Below are 17,798 nucleotides of genomic sequence, written 5' to 3' on the forward strand. Positions count from 1 at the left end.
TGGGTCATGAATTGGTTTTGAGAGGGTGAGATTGTAAAAGTGAAAAGTGTAAAATCGTAAAAATTGTAGGTGAAAGAGTAAAATTCGTATGTAAAAAAGTACAACCCTAAAATAATTACAAAATTCGTCTTATTATTTCAGACGAAAATAACTCGTCTAAAACAAGAATTTGGCCTTTTCAAGGCCATTTGGACATTGACAACAATCAAGTTTAAACTTGGACCACGCGATTGTCCCACAAAAGAAATCCAAATACCCGGGAAATATCATCTTTATTCTTTACTAGAGAAGTCTAGAAACTTTGTGAACACTCTTCTCTCATACCCAAATAAATATCCACTTTCTCATGTTTGCACTCCATTTTTACGCTCAATTTATTTAATTCTTCATTCTAATTTATTGTTGTTTTTGTTGATAATAAATAGCAGAATTTTGTGAAGAAGTATGGAGAACTACAAGGGAATTAATTCAATGATGAAGTTAAAGAGGAAGGAGATTGATCATGGAGTTGATCACGATTTTCCTCTCTCTTCCCCAGCTCATAAAATTCGTCGCCTGGTATAATTCCACTTCATCATCCCTTATTTTTGCTTATTTTGTACTCCCTCCGTCCCAATCATTTGTTTACTTTAATTAAAATACTAATACTCCTAGTAAAGAAGATAATAGGTAAACAAAATGATGCAACGGAGGGAGGGAGTACCGAGTATTGTTTATAGAACTGTATGGAATGAGTTAAAGAGACGTAAGATAGGGTGAAGGGTTTTTTGTATTGATTGAACAAATATACAACGTACATGAGTATGACTTATATACACCCTAAACAAATCTCCAAAATATTATTTACCTATTCTAAGGCCTAGAAATAAGGTAACCGTATCACAATAACTTACAAAGCAATTAAAGAATATACGGAAAATATTATGTACTTCGTAATATCTTCTCAATACTCCCCCTCAAGTTGGGACACTTGGTAACTTAACACCCAACTTGGACTGAAGATATTCGAAGGCTTCTCCACCTAGCGCCTTAGTGAATAGGTCAGCTATCTGCTCCTTGCTTCGCACATGTGTAGCTGAAATTGTCCCTTGAACAAGATGATGACGAACGAAATGGCAATCTATCTCAATATGTTTCGTTCGATCATGAAAAACTGGATTTTTAGCAATGTGTAGCGCAGCTTGATTGTCACAGAAAATTCTCATAGGCTGAGAATGGTTTACTCCGAGAGATGCAAGAAAGGATTTTAGCCAAATCACTCACTCAGTAACTCCCGCTAAGGCTCGATACTCGGCTTCCGCGGTGGACTTCGCAACTGTAGTCTGTTTCTTCGCCTTCCATGAAACTGGCGTGTTTCCCAAGGCTACGAAGTACCCGGTCAATGACCTACGTGACAAAGGGCAGCTAGCATAGTCTGAGTCCGAGTATCCCCGCAACGATAAATCACACTGTTTATCAATCACAATCCCCTTTCCTGGACTGCCTTTAACATACCGTATCACTCGTAATGCAGCATCCAAATGTTCTTTCCTTGGGGCGTGAACAAATTGTGACAAAATATGGACTGAGTAAACCAAATCAGGCCGCGTTATGGTTAAGTAAATTAAGCGACCTACCAGCCTTCGATACTTCATGGGATCACGTAAAATGTATCCGTCTGCTAGCGACAATCTGTGATTCGGTTGGATAGGAGTGCTTACTGGTTTCGCTCCTTCCAATCCTGCTTCCGTAATTATTTCCAAAGCATACTTTCGCTGACTGAGGAAGAGTCCTTTGGACCCGTGTGCCACTTCTATCCCCAAGAAGTACCGTAATTTTCCGAGGTCTTTTACCCCAAAACTGCGGTCTAGAAACTGCCTGAGACGTGTGCTAGCTTCGTCATTGTTGCTCACGATAATCATGTCGTCCACATATACCAAGAGGCCAATAAATACACCGTTTTTATTGTATGTAAATAACGAGTAATCGGCTAGGGATTGGACGAAGCCATACTTTGTCAGTGAACTAGTTAACTTGGCAAACCAATTTCGAGAGGCTTGCTTTAACCCGTAAAGTGACTTAAGCAATCGACATACCTTATTTTGGTTCGTCAAGTGATATCCCGGTGGCATTCTCATATAGACCTCCTCACTCAAGTCCCCATGTAGGAATGCATTGTTCACATCCAATTGAGCTATCGACCACCCCTTTGCTACTGCCACGGCTAGAAGGCACCGTACACTCGTCATTTTTGCAACCGGCGCGAAAGTTTCATGATAATCCACGCCTTCTATTTGAGTATATCCTTGTGCTACGAGCCTTGCTTTATATCGCTCTATCGTTCCATCAGCTTTGTACTTCACTTTATATACCCACTTGCAACCAATGGGTCGCTTACCTGCTGGCAAATCCACCACTTTCCAAGTACCATTTGTTTCCAGGGCATTTATTTCATTAGCCATAGCCTGCCTCCATTCGGGTGCTTTTGCTGCCTCGAGGTAATTATGTGGTTCTCGAACGGCATCGACTCGTGCCAAGTAATTCCTGTAAGACTCGGAAAAATAACTTGTAGTGACATAGTTAGCTATTGGATAACGCGTACCTGTCTTTGACGATGAAGAAGGAGATGGTTGAGCACTGGGAACGGGGTTTATTATACGGGTCGATTTACAAATATAGTCACTTTTCCAATAAGGCTCGAACCTTTGGCGAGCACCACGGCCAAGTTGTTCTTCAACAGCTTCATTTTCTTGGCCCAAATTTTCAATGTCATGAATTAATTCATTACTCCCAGTAGTTTGCTCTTCTTGATTTTTATTTAATTCCTCACCTTGAACTCCCTGATCCTCATCAACATAAGCATCATCATTTCCTGAATTGGCGTCAATATTCGGATTTTCGAAGTCATCATAGGATTGTTCCGAGTTGCCAAAATTAGCAGGGGATTGTGACTGTATTGTATCCGAATGACCATTTACAAAATATGGGAACACATGCTCATAAAAGACAACATCCCTTGACACAAAAGATATCTTACGTTTCAAATCGTATACTTTCCACCCCTTTTTACTTTGTGGGTATCCAATAAAAATACATCGTTTGCCTCTTTCGTTAAATTTGTCTCGTGGTTTGTCTTTGTTGTGAGCATAGCATAAACTACCAAAGACCCGTATATTATCAAGTTTTGGTTTTTCTCCATACAGAACTTCATAGGGTGTTAGGCCATTTAGAACTCGAGTGGGAGTTCGATTAATGAGATACGCAGATCAACACACAATCCCCCAAAATTCAATCGGTAGATTTGCTTCAAATCGGAGAGCTCTAGATTTCTCTAAAATGTGTCTGTGTTTTCTCTCTACTCTCCCATTCTGCTGTGGAGTGTCAATGTTACTGGTTTGAAATATTATCCCACATTCATTATAATATTCTTTCATGGTTCCTGACAAAAATTCGGTTCCATTATCACTTTGAACTACTTTAACTTGTTTCCCGAACTGTGTCTTAACCATTTTGCAAAAATTAATCATCAAGTGACTTACTTCTCCTCGATCTCTCATTAGAAAAGCCCATACTCCTCTACTTCGATCATCCACAATGGTTAAGAAATAATGTGCTCTAGTTAGACTCTCAGCATGATAAGGACCCCAAATATCGCAATGAATGAGAGAAAATAAATCACTACTACGTTTATTATTCAACTTAAAAACCGAACGTGTTTGTTTGGCTCGACAACAAGAATCACAAACTTCACTAGAGTTCCAAAATAAATCACACCCAATTAAAGGCGAAAAAGAAGATAAAATACTGCTTGAAGGATGGCCAAGTCGTCTATGCCAGAGGCGTGTATCACCGTTGGTACTCGTTCTTGCCACAGTGTCTTCTCGATCAATCTTCAAGTAATAAACCCCGTCCTTGAGCTCACCCTGTCCAATCTTCATCCTCGTAGACTGGTCCTGTATAACACAATAGTTAGGATTGAATGTCACAACGCAATTATTTTCCCTAATCAATTGTTGTACAGAAATTAAGTCGCAAGTCAAGGACGGAACGAATAACACATCGGATAAAATAAGATTTTTGTTTATTTTTACACTGCCATATTCATGCGCTATTATATGTGAACCATTCGGCATTCCTACTGTGGACGGTCTACCAATGACTCGTTGTTGGAGCAGCTCGCGTCGACCTGTCATATGGTGGGATGCCCCACTATCGATCATCCAATTACCAACACACATACCTGATGATTTTTGATTTTGACTACCTCCTGCCTTTCCTGCTAAGAGGCTTCGAACACGGCTTATTTCTTCAGCTGTTAAGTCATTGCGTTGGCCATCCCCGTCACTTGTAGATGCAGCATTAGCACTTTGGTAGTCATTGCCTCGACCACCACCACGACCTTGTCCACGGCCTCCTCTTCTTCCACGGCCTCGGCCTCTAGAGGGATACCCGTGTTTGACGAAACACTTGTCCTCTGTGTGCCATGGCTTCTTGCAGAACGTGCACCGTGGTGGTTTCACTTCCTCCTGTTCATCGCCTGTATTACCCACGGTGGTTTGAACGGCCATTGCTGCTTCGATCACCTCTTCCTTACCCTTTGTGACAGCTTTATGCCTTTCCTCGCGCAAGACCAGGGCATATGCTCTACTTAGGGAAGTCACGTCATCCTCCATGAGCAGGTTCGAGCGAATGTGTCCGTATTTAACCGTGTCAAGACCCATCAGAAATTGATGGACCTTCTCTTCTTCACGTTCCTTGGTGAAGAATGTTCTTTACTCGCATGTACAATTCGGCGTTTCTTTGTAATTACCCAACTCATCCCATATCGATTTGAGTCGAGTATAATAATCGATAACTGACTGATCCTTGCCTTGCTTGCACTCGTTAAGTTCAGCCTTCAATTGATGAACCCTCGGTGCATTGCCAGCCGAAAATCTCTCCTTCAATTCCTTCCATATTTCAGGCACCGTACCGGAAAAGGTGATGCTTGAATGAAGTCGTATCTCAATGGCGTTTCTCAGCCATGCTTTTACCATGGCGTTGCATTGACGCCATGCTACGGCTTCGAGGGTTTCTTCTTCTCCGGGTAAGGTTTCTGGTCTTGCAACAGTACCTTCGACAAAAGCCAACTTATTTTTGGCGTCAAGACCATTGCGGATTGCGTCGGCCCAAAGTTCATAATTATCACCATCAAACTTGATTTGTGTTAATGACAAGGCAGGACTATCTGACGGATGGAGGTACAAAGGGGAAGACGGCAAGATTGTGTCGATTTTCTTGCCACTGCCGCTGCTTCCTTTACTGTCTCCTTGAATAATAGGTCCTGTCATTGCTTCGTTGTTGTGTAATTATTTGTTGTGATGAAAAAAGAAAAAGGATGGTGAATTAATTGAAACTCAGGATCGATAATTACTGCTCAGATGCCATAAAGAGACGTAAGATAGGGTGAAGGGTTTTTTGTATTGATTGAACAAATATACAACGTACATGAGTATGACTTATATACACCCTAAACAAATCTCCAAAATATTATTTACCTATTCTAAGGCCTAGAAATAAGGTAACCGTATCACAATAACTTACAAAGCAATTAAAGAATATACGGAAAATATTATGTACTTCGTAATATCTTCTCAATATGAGTAGTTAAGTGAGTCATATGTGGTTTGTAATGTGTATGAGAACTTTGCGATTGATTAGGATGCGGAGTTGTCGCCGATTGTGGAAGAAGTGAATGAAGATCTGTCAATGAGATATGAAGAAGCAATACCCGAAAATGTGATTTTGAATGGTGTTGGGAACCAGGTTAAAATGCGTGATTTGGAGGAGTTGCCTGATTCTATTCCTGAGAACCAAGAGAGAGCTATTGTATTGTTCAAACCTATCAACAATCCGGTCCCTTGTACCCTCACTCATTTCTCTGTTGATCCTAATTTCATCGCCACCTTCAAGGGTCAGCACTTTGCCTTATTTTTCCCAATTTCTCCTGCTCGTTGTTTTAAATTACCCTTTCTCTCTTAATCATTTGTTAAACAATCGACTAGGACATAGGGAATACTCCCTCCGTCCCGGTCAATTGTTGTCCTTTGGTTTTGACACAAAGACCAAGGAAATAGGAGGAGGCCAATTACTAAATGACAAGTGGACCAAATTGAGTCTAAGTGATTAAATTGAGTCTCATCAAGTTTATTCTTAAAATAGAAAGGACAACAATTGACTGAGACACCCAAAATGAAAAAGGATAACAAATGACCGGGATAGAGGGAGTATAATTTTATTGCTGCTATGCGCTTGTATGGTTTGTTGTCTCGGTTCATCTCCTAAAATGTGGATTCTTGAACCAAGGTAGCTACCGAAGAGGCAAATAATAAATGGATTGAGTTACTTCATGTATTCAGCGACTCAGCGTGTGCTCATTGTAGAACATTCAAGAACAGTATCTGTCTGTCAACCTAGGTAAAATTGCGCACATTCAGAGGCTTCTTTGTCTATAGTAGACCGGAGCCTTTGAGACATTGAATAATGTTTTAGTATACTGTAGATGCTGAGTTGATACCTGTGTTTTCAGAGACCAAATATCAGAATGCCTGCTTTCTTGAATCGTGACTGTATTGTATCCATGCTAGGGTTTCTGCTGTGAATAACTTGTCCTAGCAAATTTGTCGATTAACTGGAAGACCGGATTTGTTAGCACTCGGAACTTTTGGTGCTGATGATCTGGTCGTTCAACTGAAACTTGTTATCCTTTCATTACCTTTAGGCTAGGCTTAAAGATGATCATTTAAGATATGTTCAGTTCAGCTTTATGTTATCCAATGCATGTTGTTATCAGTAAATAGATGAAACCTGTCGACTGAAAGCAATTGTTTTTGTCTCAACAGGCAAAGCTCTTTGGGGTGTGAACAGAAACGCAGATGAACGTATAGAGAAACAAGAAGATTCGACCAATGGAGACAACGGAGAGTCGTGCAGAGCAGTCGTCCCGTGGGCTCCATCTTATAAGCCGAACCTCAAACACCAACTCTTGGGTTCTCAGATGAAGGTATCAGAGTTAGATTCAATGAATGAGGAAGAACCAGAAGCCACCTCAATGGAAATAGAGGACACGAGTGGTCCAGAAGTAAATGATTACAATCGTGTCCTGAGACCGACCGAGGGAATATCCTCACAATGGTGGCAACCACATTGCATGTTTCCACAGCCTCTCCAGAATACCACGACTCCTCTCGTTTGGTACCGGTGATAGATGTCATATATATGGCGACCTAGCTTGTAGTATATATTCTGTCACCAAAGAACGCGTTGGATCCTTTGCTCGGCTGGTTGCTTTCGCCGCTCTGAGATAGAGAGAAACCAAGTGCAGTGAGTCCCATGTTTTGTAGATTTTGCCACACACACTCTTCTTCGTTTCAGTGTAGTTGCAGTGAGTATAGATTTATGTACTATGTATAAAGTACAACTACGGATTGGATTCCTTTTGCTTGGTTGATTGTGAAGTATCAATAGTTTCTTTAAATTTCTAGTCTTGCATCAGGTAGTCTTGTGTCAATTGGTTTTAATTATGCTTTTACCCTTATCTCAGGTTTGGGGTATGCTCACTGCCTAGCCAGGTTGGTGTATGCATCCCTGTCATGAAATATGGTAAAAATGTGCATCACTTTCCGACTTAACCGGACCCATGAGATAATAAGAGTAAAAGTGTAGATCAATTTCCGATAAAAGAATAACGTTGACCTGAAGCCTGAAGGTGAGAACTGCAGCAATATACTCCGTACTTTTTTCTATGATCCAAATTCGTTTTACTTTCTGCAACGAAGTTGAAAACCTACATTAGCCATGACCTGAGCATTTCACAATGATCATTTTTCCTTGATTTACCAGATCTTATTCTAGTAAACTATAGCTCTAATTAACCTCTAATGATAAGTTTTATAACAACATTAATGTGCACATGCATATACTGAAAGTTACATCGAGAAAACAATAGGGGCAGGTGGAACAGTACTTTGCTTAGGTATACAATCCCAACCGTCATCAGGGCTATACAACAAATCAAAATGCTTAGGAACCCAGTCCTCTACCATGGACTTCCTCTGCTTCAAGAGCTCCCTTTCGGATTCCTCGACCGCTCGCTTCGCTTCTCTTGCTTTGTCCCAGTCTTTGCTCAGAATGGCTTTGCTCACCTCAGCCCATACTGCTGCTGATTCACTTGCCCACACTCCCTTTAAAAGTAATAAAAATAATGTTGACAAAGGGAACATGATTTTGAAAACAATGTGAAGGAGATTAAGACATTGTCCTGAGAGATTCTTATGTATCTCAGTGTATGATAATGTAGATATCAGCTATGTTACTCGGACTCTTTAGAAGGATCCGACTCGGATGTGTGTCAAGTATCAGACTTAGCTATTTTTATATCTTGGCTTAAAATGAGGTGTCTAAGTGTCGTACCCGTGCCCGAGTGTCGAATATCAGACACGAGCACGTGAAAGAAAATAAGAAGAGTTGGAGCAACATTCAGTTAGTAGCTTGGGTTGGTAAAGTAAGAGTATGATATCAAACTTTGGGATTTTAATTTTAAGTTTAACGGGTTGGTATCACATTATACGAGTATTAATATGAGACGGTCTCATTTCATAAAAAACAATTTGCTTACCTCAGGGTCCTTTAGAGTAGGGGAAGGAAGAGCAGAAATGGCCTCTTTGGCATTGTACAGGACTTTGGTTTTCCCATCTGTAGTGTCTTTTATCTGAACAGTCCTGTCCCAATTGCCACTAATGTCATATAGTGTTTTGGAAGAAGATGATTTCATGATTTTCCCTCTAATCATCTTGTTGCTTGCGCCGAAACCGAAAAAAGAAGAGCCTTTAAAGGACAATTCAGCTTCAAGGCCTGTTTCTTGGCATTTGATATTCACATTTCCTACCCAATCAACACCGGGTTTTGGCAATAATCTTATTAGTAGTTTGGGGGAGTTCATCACATATGTTTCTCCTTTTTTGAGTAGTTTTAGCTTCTTTTTCCCATGTACAACTGTTTCTATTGTAGCACCTAAAAACAAAAGGGGAACAATGTAATAGAGTATATTAGAAAGAAACGCAAAGAGATTATTTTCAGATAACTCGGAACTGAAATTACAGCAAGAGAAAAGGCGGAAAGCTTGAAGAAAATAATAGAGAGCTAACAATTGATCTGAAAACATAAATTATAATGGTGTGACATCCACCCTCAAGAAAAAACTAGTGTCTTATTGTCTTGTATTGAAACATCGATAATCAAGTTTCTTATTGTTAGTTCACGATATAAAAATGGCAAATAGTTTAGTGAGTCGATGTTACTTTAGTTCATCGTATATCAAAATATGAAAAATATTGAGTTTTAGTAATTAAATTCTTGAAGAAATGATGAATGGAGGCAATATAAGAAAAACTACTCTGTATATAGAATCCATGTGTTATTGTTATACTCGGCAGTCGTACCATAGAACTTGGGAACAGCATAATGGCACCAAAGAAGTTCAATATTGTTGGTCTCATCAGTTGCATGCAGTGCTGACACTGGCGGGTGATGTGAGACCTACAATCAATTTTCAATGTTGGAGTTAAGTTCAATTTTTTACACGTGGTAAGGCTGCGTACATCCGACCCCCTTACTCCGCAATTTGCAAGAGCTATTGAGGTACTGTGGTTGTTATTTTTATACAAGATATTTCTGAAACATTTGAATACTGAAAAATGAAAGCTACTTCAGATAACAGAACAAGCCTGAAAAATCAAGAAGTGTAAGTGTAGTACATACTTGTTCGAGTAGGACGTTAAGAGTGCCCTTAGAAGCATGATGAGTTTCACCAAGGATAGGGTTGTAAGGGACAACTCCAAACATCAGAGGCCTAAGAGTAGACATGCTCCAAGCAACTACTGAGATCATCCTTTCTATAGCTGTCTCCCCTTTGCTACATTTACTAAGCAAGTCCTTGTTCACACAATATACAGATTCCCCATAGCATTGTAGATGTGACTTGGGTAAGTTGAACAATGGGGGTAGCTGAAAATCCACAACCCGATATATTTAGAAAATACATTCGGAGCAACCTTCTTTTTACGCTTTTATTGTGAAGTAGCAGTCATTTCATGTTTGCTATTTCATAATACTCTTTATAATCAATCTAAGCTTTGACCTAATTGAGTTTAAATTTTAAGATCACGCCTGTTAGACTCGAACTCATTTTCACTCCCTATCCCTACGACCCTACAAAAGACTAGTATATTTCAAGCAAGGCAATAATTATTGATCAACGAAACAATGTGGACGATTGAACAGGGTGTGTAGCAATATGTAGATAGATAAGAAAGAAGAAAGCACTTGCCTGAAAACGTGTGAGATCTGAACCGGGCCTGACATTATTAAGAAGACTAAAAAGACGTTGAAGAATATTAGGTGCTTTATAATCCGCATTTGACTCTCCTTCTAGACCTAGAGGAGTTGTTATTATCACATCCTTCGTCTTAGAATCTTTGACCTATGTTTATACCAAATTTTGTAAGCCATTGTACTTTTTTTTAAACTAAAATATAATTCATCTCTATGCACTTGTCAGACAGTAAGAAAAAAAAAAAAAAAAAAAATACAGTACATTCAATCAAGTCTTCATACAAACCGCCCCCGCTAAAAACTATCCTTATTGGCCTACAGTGAGACTAATTGTATTCAGATTTGGCATAAATAAATAATGTCAATAGTATTTGACCACAAATTCTCCGACCGAAGTGTTATTATACTCAATCAACCATGCAAGTTGGTCATTAAAATCTAACATGGCAAACGCATTATTGAGGCATATTAATTAAAGTCAAAGTCTCCATACACACGGCATGTAACAAGTAATGCCAATACAAAAGCAAACATATATAATGGTGTAGATGACTGCACAACCAAACAACGTAACGACGACTCTGACAAATGACTGACTACTAATTGCTACTTCACCCACCACACCATACTTAGCTTTGCCCCATCAATACCGGGAGTAAAATAGATTGCCCGAAACATCAATAAAATTTATTGAGCACATCTAAAATTGAAGTATAGATTAAGAACGAAGAGGTAGTCTTGTGTAAGGCGATTTTACATTGATTAATTGTAAAATGGATACAAACATAATTCTATTAGTGGATAAAACTGATTGCTAAAAGCTCTAGTTTTAAAATAAATAAATCAATCAATCAATACTATATATTAAATCCAGAAACCAAGGGATTTCAATGTAATTAAAGAAAATTATACAAATTAATTATACTATATAGTTTTAAATCAATAGCATCGTGTGATGGACCATGGACCCAATTGAGGGATCTCAATGAAAATATTATATAGTTTGGGTTAAAATTAAATTATGTAGAAGCTTGATAATTTTCCTAAACATGGAAATTCCCTAAAATAAAATAATTAATTAAGATGGTCAATTTCCTTAAAATAAATTATACTATGTTGCGTAATTCTTTCTATTTGATTTAATACATATATGTAATATATTTATATAAATATATAATCCTCTTAAAATTGCATGCCTAAGTAGTAAAATTAATTTCGTAAGTAAAGAAAAGAATTGTAGTAACATTTGATATAATTATATGATAGTAATCACTCATTTGAATAGTAAAAGTAACAATATTATCAGTGAGATTAGTGAAAGTGATATAAATAACAACGGGACTAGTGAAATAATCAATATTAATGCGGCAATAGTGAAAGTAACAATAATTACGGCGGGAGTAGTGAAATTATCAATATTAATGCGGCTGTAGTGACAGTAACGATAATTACGGCGGGAGTAGGAAAAGTAACAATGATTACGGGCAAGTAGTGAAATGTTATTACTATTGTTTCATTATTAAGAGTAAAATATTAATAGCGAGAGTAGTGAATTTGTCTCAAAATTTATTTCATCGTAATTTTAGGATATGTCATAGAAAAATATATTAATGATAAATTTATGGGTTATGCAACTTTAAATAAATTTATTTAATAAAAAAAAAATAATGGTAAGTAGAGGTAGCCCGGGCGAAGCAGGGCACCAATACTAGTTAATGTAAAAGTTTAAAACCGCCTTATAAATAAGTACGTGTGAAACTATTATTAGGTTCAGCGATCTTGATTGAGATGGTGGCTTTTCAAAATAACCTTTTTTTGAAATTAAAAAAAAAAAAAAAACAAATAAATTTTCCCCGAAGTAACTATGATTGAGGTATCGGGTAATTACGTCTATCTTTGAACCACTTTCTGTCATGACCTCATTTTATTGGTGTTATATACGTACAAGACTAGAACCTAGTTCTCAAACATGTTCATGTTGAGTTCAGATAACTTATCTCGCTTTTGTGTCCCATTGTTTTTATTTTACGACACGCATCATCCATCTAATACTCCCTCTATTTTTCTTTATATGACTTTCTCACATTTCGAGACATACACTTCTCTCTTCAATATCTCTCAAATTATATGCTTAAATATAGTGATATGTATACTCATATGAAAGAGTTTTTCATAAGTAATCTAATGGTATAATTTTTATAATTTTTTACCAAATATTTTGTTGTAAATATTAAAGTCAAAGGGTCGCCTCGAAAAAGCAAAACGTCATATATTAAAAAGTGGAGGGAGTACAAAATTAATAGCGATTTCTCTTAAGTTAATGATGTGTTACAAGAAGAGTATAGTGAGACACGAGATGGGACACAAAATCAGACAAGGAGTCCGCTCTCGTTTATGTGTTACTTTCTCTGTTCCATATGATAATTTACGTTTGCTTTATGCACTTATGTCAATGCTTGTTTCCTTTTGTTCATATCTTTAGTTACATATCATTAAAAATTATTATAAAAATTTGATAATCATAATGCACTCGGGAATACAATTTAAACAAGATCTCACATGACTATCTTTTATGTTATACATTAGAAGTTGTATTGAAGATTTTCCTCACTTATAAATAGTGCCCAAAAAGCTAACGTAAATAATTCAATGAAACGGAGTAAGTATCAAACATTGACGTGGTCACACAAAATGCAGCTAGGATGTGTAAGCTTTAATATCACCTGGAATTTTTTTAAATGAGATTACGAGATTTTACATCAAACATTTCAACGCCTTTATATATAGTTAAGAAATACTCCGTATATATGTACAACATTAAAATGTGAGATTCAAGATTCTATTGGCAGTTGGAATTAGACGATTGGAATTGAAACACAAGAAAAACATATCAAGTTTTGCACCAAGAAAGTATATCCACTAAAACGATGAAAACCATTAATTTGTGGACTTATATACAATTCATTAAACATTCAGAATTCAAAAACATTAATCATACAAACAATAATCATATTTTTGCATCCTGATAATGGGTAATAATGTCAACCCTACCAACCAAACCAAAGATTTGCGCTTGGTGGTCAAGATTAAGGTATCGTGACAAGAAGTCACGGCTTTGAATTCCCCTCCCCTCTATATTGTACTGGCCTTGGGCCTCATTTAACCCAAAAAAAATCAACAAACCAAAATAAATAAATAAAGAATATCAAATCCTTATATTTATCACCCAAGTAACAAAATAAATGAAATAAGGCTTTGAAATGTAGAGATACATACCATGAGTGTTTTGATGAAATATGAATGAAGAATGGAAATGATGAGCAAAATGATTAGTGTATTATTGGATTTGCTTTTATTGGGATGTTATATATGGAGTTTTTCTTTTTCTTTGGAAGGGTGTTATGTATGTTAGAAGTGGAAGTAGTTGTGGAGTTTTGTTATACGAATTAATAAAGATTATATTATTGTAGTATAATAAGGTTTGAGATGGAGACTATATATGAAGAAGAAGAAAGGGAGGATAAAGCATGGGAAAGAGGGAGGAATGGAGGAAGGATGATATTGCACATTTTCCTGCTTTTGTGCTTCTTTTGCATTCTTCCGTTCACTTCTCCTATAGGATTTTTAAATCACCTCTTTTTAAGAAAAGTGCTCCTTTTGATTTGATTCTTTTGATCGGTTTTAGATTAGTGTATTCTCAAAAGATTTTGGCCACTTATAATTTTAGGTTATTATCTTATACTCCGTATTACGGTTAAGAGTTAGTCTTGTATAAATACGGTTTTTCATTAATATAATTCTAAAACGGATTCAAATACAATCTTGTCCGTGGGTAAAAGTGGTTGTTAAAGATCCTGTTTTATGATAATTTTGTATAAAACCGCCTTACACAAGTTGTGTACCGTTCAATGGCCTGATTCGAATTGACTCCGATTTATGTTAGTACATTAATTTAATGATTGTATATCGTAGAATGTCCGATCTAAAATGACTCGATCCTAATCACATGATACCAAATTAACTAATTGGAAGTAAAAAAATATATTAGGGTGTAAACTGATCCATAACATACATGTAATTACCTAATTTGATACGATTCAGGCCGTAGAGCGGACTCAAACCCAAGAATAAATAATACAATTGGACTCAATCTGGGTGACCTTTTATCGAGTATATAGGTAGTATTCCATAGGGTTGAGCAAAATATTCGATCCGATTTTTTCCTCTGAATCCGATCCGAAAAAAAAATCGAATATATGGATACCATTTAAATTGAATATCCGATCCGGTTTTTTCCGAATAATCTGGATTGGATGTGGATTGTGATTTTTTAAAAGCCGGATATCCGAATCCGATCCGAATTTAAAAAAATTATATAAAAACGAAAAAATGGAAAACTTTATGTTTAGTTTACGTGGTTTTTACTTTTTAGATTAGTTTTGAAATTTGTAATAAATAATTTCAATTTATGCAATTAAGACTTATAGCTTATGCGATCGAGACTTGTAAATTATGCGATCAAGATTTGTAATTTATGTAATCGAAGACGTTACTTTTTCTAGTGGGTTGCAAAATGCGAAATGGATCGAAATTGCCTTTAATTTTAGTCTGCCAATAGCCCAATACCACAAGCCTCGGTGGAACTTTTACTGTACATTTAAATCCGGATTGAATCCGGTTTCCGAAATCTGGATTTCCGAATTTTCGGATTCCAGATTTTCGGATATTCGAATTATTCGGATCGGATGTGGATCAAGAAAAATGATAATTTTAAATTCGGATATCCGATCCAGTTTTAAAATTCGGATCGAATATCCAACTGGATCGGATATCCGGTTTGCTCAACCCTAGACTACTATTCGAGACTATTACACCGTCAATAAATCCATCACCTTGTGGAACCGACATTGCTCAGAATATCTTGTTAAATAAATTCATGTAACAAGATAATTTTAAGAGTATCCGTATTTTGAAAAAATGGCTTCTAATGAATTGGATACTATGATATATTATCATATAATATCAATGCGATATCATAAAATGGTTGTCTCATGAAAGGGAAAGTCATCTATCCCATTAATCACCACACATTTTATCTCCACTATCAACAACTACAATACCTTTCCAAGGTAACCTCCTACCACCCATCCTAATTGCCCTTCCTTGCTGGCGACACCTGCCTCCATCGCCGGCGACAGAGCCTTCGTCGTCGGCACCTTCCCTGAGTATCTTTCCCACTCATGACTCAACCGCTATTACCAAGCCATAAAAGCACTCCACCACCACTGGAATCCCCTCCCCCACCCTTAAAAGCACCAGATCTGGTGTTTTCGGGGTGTAGGAGGGAATTATGGTGGTGATGGGTTGTTGATTCGAGTATTGGGCACCGACAAGGTGGCGAGGAGTTGTTGATTTGAGTATTGGGCACCGACAATAGTGGTCTGGAGGTGTCGCGCGCGGTCGACGTATGTAGCAGGTGGCGGGTCTTAATCGTGTTTGTTGTAGTACGGATTATGGTGATAATTAGGTCGTGGTGGTGTCTTGGACCGGCGACGGGTGGCAGGGAGAGGCGACCACCACTCGCGATGTTAGTCGTCAAAGAGTTAGTATTGATGGCTTCGTGGTTGTAACACCCCCTCATACCAAGGTACCTTACCAGGACCACCCAAGTATGAAAGACTGTTACCATCTCGGTTGCCCGAGGTTAGTACATATCAAAAGCGTCTGAACTGAGCACATTTATTAAAGTAATGTAAAATGCAAAGTTTACAATATCCAAACCCAAATACTGTCTAAAGAAATACAACTTCAAAGTCTTAATAATAAAAGGAAACTCGCTAAGACTCAGTCAGTGATGCTATGACTCGTGGTGGCAATTCTCCCAATGAAATCCCCAAGCTCTCACTAGCAAAACCTGTCAAGCCTGCTCACCATCCCCGAATGGATCACCGCAGATTACACAAACAACAACGGGGTCAGTATTATGCAACAACAAGACAAACAAATGCAATACTCGTCCGATCATCGTCAACTCCCAATCACCCTGTCTCACATAGTAACCGACTACACACTAAAGTGTGTAGCCCTGCCAGATTACCCATCGCAACAGGTAATCCTCGCCGCCAGTGGGTGACCGCAGCCGATCCCACCTAGTCCAGCTCCTCAACGAGCGACAATAATCCCCGTCCCTTAATGTGCACATCCCCTCCCGTGGCGGGTTCCACGGAGGGCGAACTAGGTGTGAAGCCACTCCCGCAAGTGACTCCACCACAATCACAATCACATGACACTACTGTCATCTCAATCCCCCTCACACCAACATTGTCACAACAATCTCCATATTACGATGATCAATAGACAACGATAAATACAATAATATGTCATGTAAAGCACAAAGAATCGAGTAGGGAAACCCTACCTTAGCAATCACAAAGAAGATAAGCAACACGGACAATCAAAAAGGCTCCTCTACGAAGTCTTCTCCTATACAAAGATCATACAACACAATTACACTTTGAACAATTCCCAACATTCCCTTCCCATATAAATGTACAAAGAACCCAAAAGATACAATAATTACAAAGATAGAACTTACCAACAATGCAACAAGAGTTTATACGGAATAATCACCGCAAATATCCACACAACTATGCTACGAGATGCTCAAGGAAGGAATTAGGGAATGATTTGGGTAGGATTAGGGTAACGTAGAAATGATAATGTGTGAAAAGTGATATTAGAAACTGACGCGGAAAATATAAAATACCCTAATCACTCTTTAATCAAACCGTCGAAATATAACCGCCAAAATCGGACACTCGGTCGAGTGTGACGACACTCGGCCGAGTGGCCTACACTCGGTCGAGTATTCACTATACTCGGCCGAGTGTTCCTAGCGAAACCGAAATAACTCACACAAAGAGCACTACTCGGCCGAGTAGGCTCTACTCTGGCCGAGTAGGGCTCCAAAGGAAATCCGTAGTGTTACAATCTTTCCCCCTAAAAAGAACTTCGTCCCGAAGTTCACACTCAACTACACACAAACACAACGCCACGACACAAGACTCTAACAAACACATGAAACAACTCCAAGGAACTACACAAGCATCACAACAAGTTACCCCAAACACATCTCCCGACACGAATCAAACAAAGCAAAGAAAACACAAAACACTATCGCGACCATCTCCTACCCCCTTAAAAGACAACGGTTACGTCCCCGTAACCAAACATACCTGATCAAAAAGGTTAGGAAAGCGGTCTCGCATAGCTTCCTCGGGTTCCCATGTTGCTTCCTCCACATTATGATTAGACCAAAGGACCTTGAGTAAGACCGTCTCACCATTCCGGGTCTTACGAACCTTGCGATCAAGAATCTCCTTAGGAATCTCGGCATAAGACAAGGATTCATCAAGTTCGATGTTCTCCATCTCGAGGATGTGCGACGG

General features: G+C 38.2%; 2 protein-coding genes across 3 annotated transcripts; one reads left to right on the forward strand and one right to left on the reverse strand.

The window, feature by feature from the left end:
* The first annotated feature begins 284 nt into the window (after positions 1 to 284).
* On the forward strand, positions 285 to 7,495 carry LOC141605866 (uncharacterized). Its single transcript, XM_074424781.1, has 3 exons — positions 285 to 558; positions 5,680 to 5,932; positions 6,861 to 7,495. The coding sequence occupies exons 1-3, from the start codon at positions 445 to 447 to the stop codon at positions 7,220 to 7,222; spliced, it is 729 nt and encodes a 242-aa protein (XP_074280882.1). The 5' UTR covers positions 285 to 444; the 3' UTR covers positions 7,223 to 7,495.
* A 259-nt stretch (positions 7,496 to 7,754) lies between these two features.
* LOC141605865 (oxysterol-binding protein-related protein 4B-like) lies at positions 7,755 to 14,038 on the reverse strand. 2 transcript variants are annotated; one of them, XM_074424779.1, is made up of 6 exons: positions 13,627 to 14,038; positions 10,346 to 10,498; positions 9,778 to 10,023; positions 9,459 to 9,555; positions 8,636 to 9,030; positions 7,755 to 8,201 (listed from the first exon to the last, which is right to left on the reverse strand). In XM_074424779.1, exons 1-6 carry the CDS (start codon positions 13,627 to 13,629, stop codon positions 7,947 to 7,949), a joined length of 1,149 nt encoding a protein of 382 aa, XP_074280880.1. In that variant the 5' UTR covers positions 13,630 to 14,038; the 3' UTR covers positions 7,755 to 7,946. The 2 variants fall into 2 exon arrangements, with proteins under 2 accessions (XP_074280880.1, XP_074280881.1); XM_074424780.1 differs by lacking the exon at positions 10,346 to 10,498 and having other exon boundaries at positions 13,627 to 13,818.
* Positions 14,039 to 17,798: the final 3,760 nt, after the last annotated feature.

This window comes from Silene latifolia, chromosome 10 (genome assembly GCF_048544455.1).
Source record: "Silene latifolia isolate original U9 population chromosome 10, ASM4854445v1, whole genome shotgun sequence".
NCBI lineage: Eukaryota > Viridiplantae > Streptophyta > Magnoliopsida > Caryophyllales > Caryophyllaceae > Silene > Silene latifolia.

Coding starts and splice junctions, on each gene's coding strand:
- LOC141605865 (XM_074424779.1), bottom strand. Junction 10,024..10,345: donor CAGATCTCACACGTTTTCAG/GCAAGTGCTTTC, acceptor GTGGATTTTCAG/CTACCCCCATTGTTCAACTT. Junction 9,031..9,458: donor TGCTGTTCCCAAGTTCTATG/GTACGACTGCCG, acceptor TTTTGTTTTTAG/GTGCTACAATAGAAACAGTT.
- LOC141605866 (XM_074424781.1), top strand. CDS start 445: ATGGAGAACTACAAGGGAATTAATTCAATGATGAAGTTAAAGAGGAAG. Junction 559..5,679: donor CTCATAAAATTCGTCGCCTG/GTATAATTCCAC, acceptor GCGATTGATTAG/GATGCGGAGTTGTCGCCGAT. Junction 5,933..6,860: donor TTTCATCGCCACCTTCAAGG/GTCAGCACTTTG, acceptor TTGTCTCAACAG/GCAAAGCTCTTTGGGGTGTG.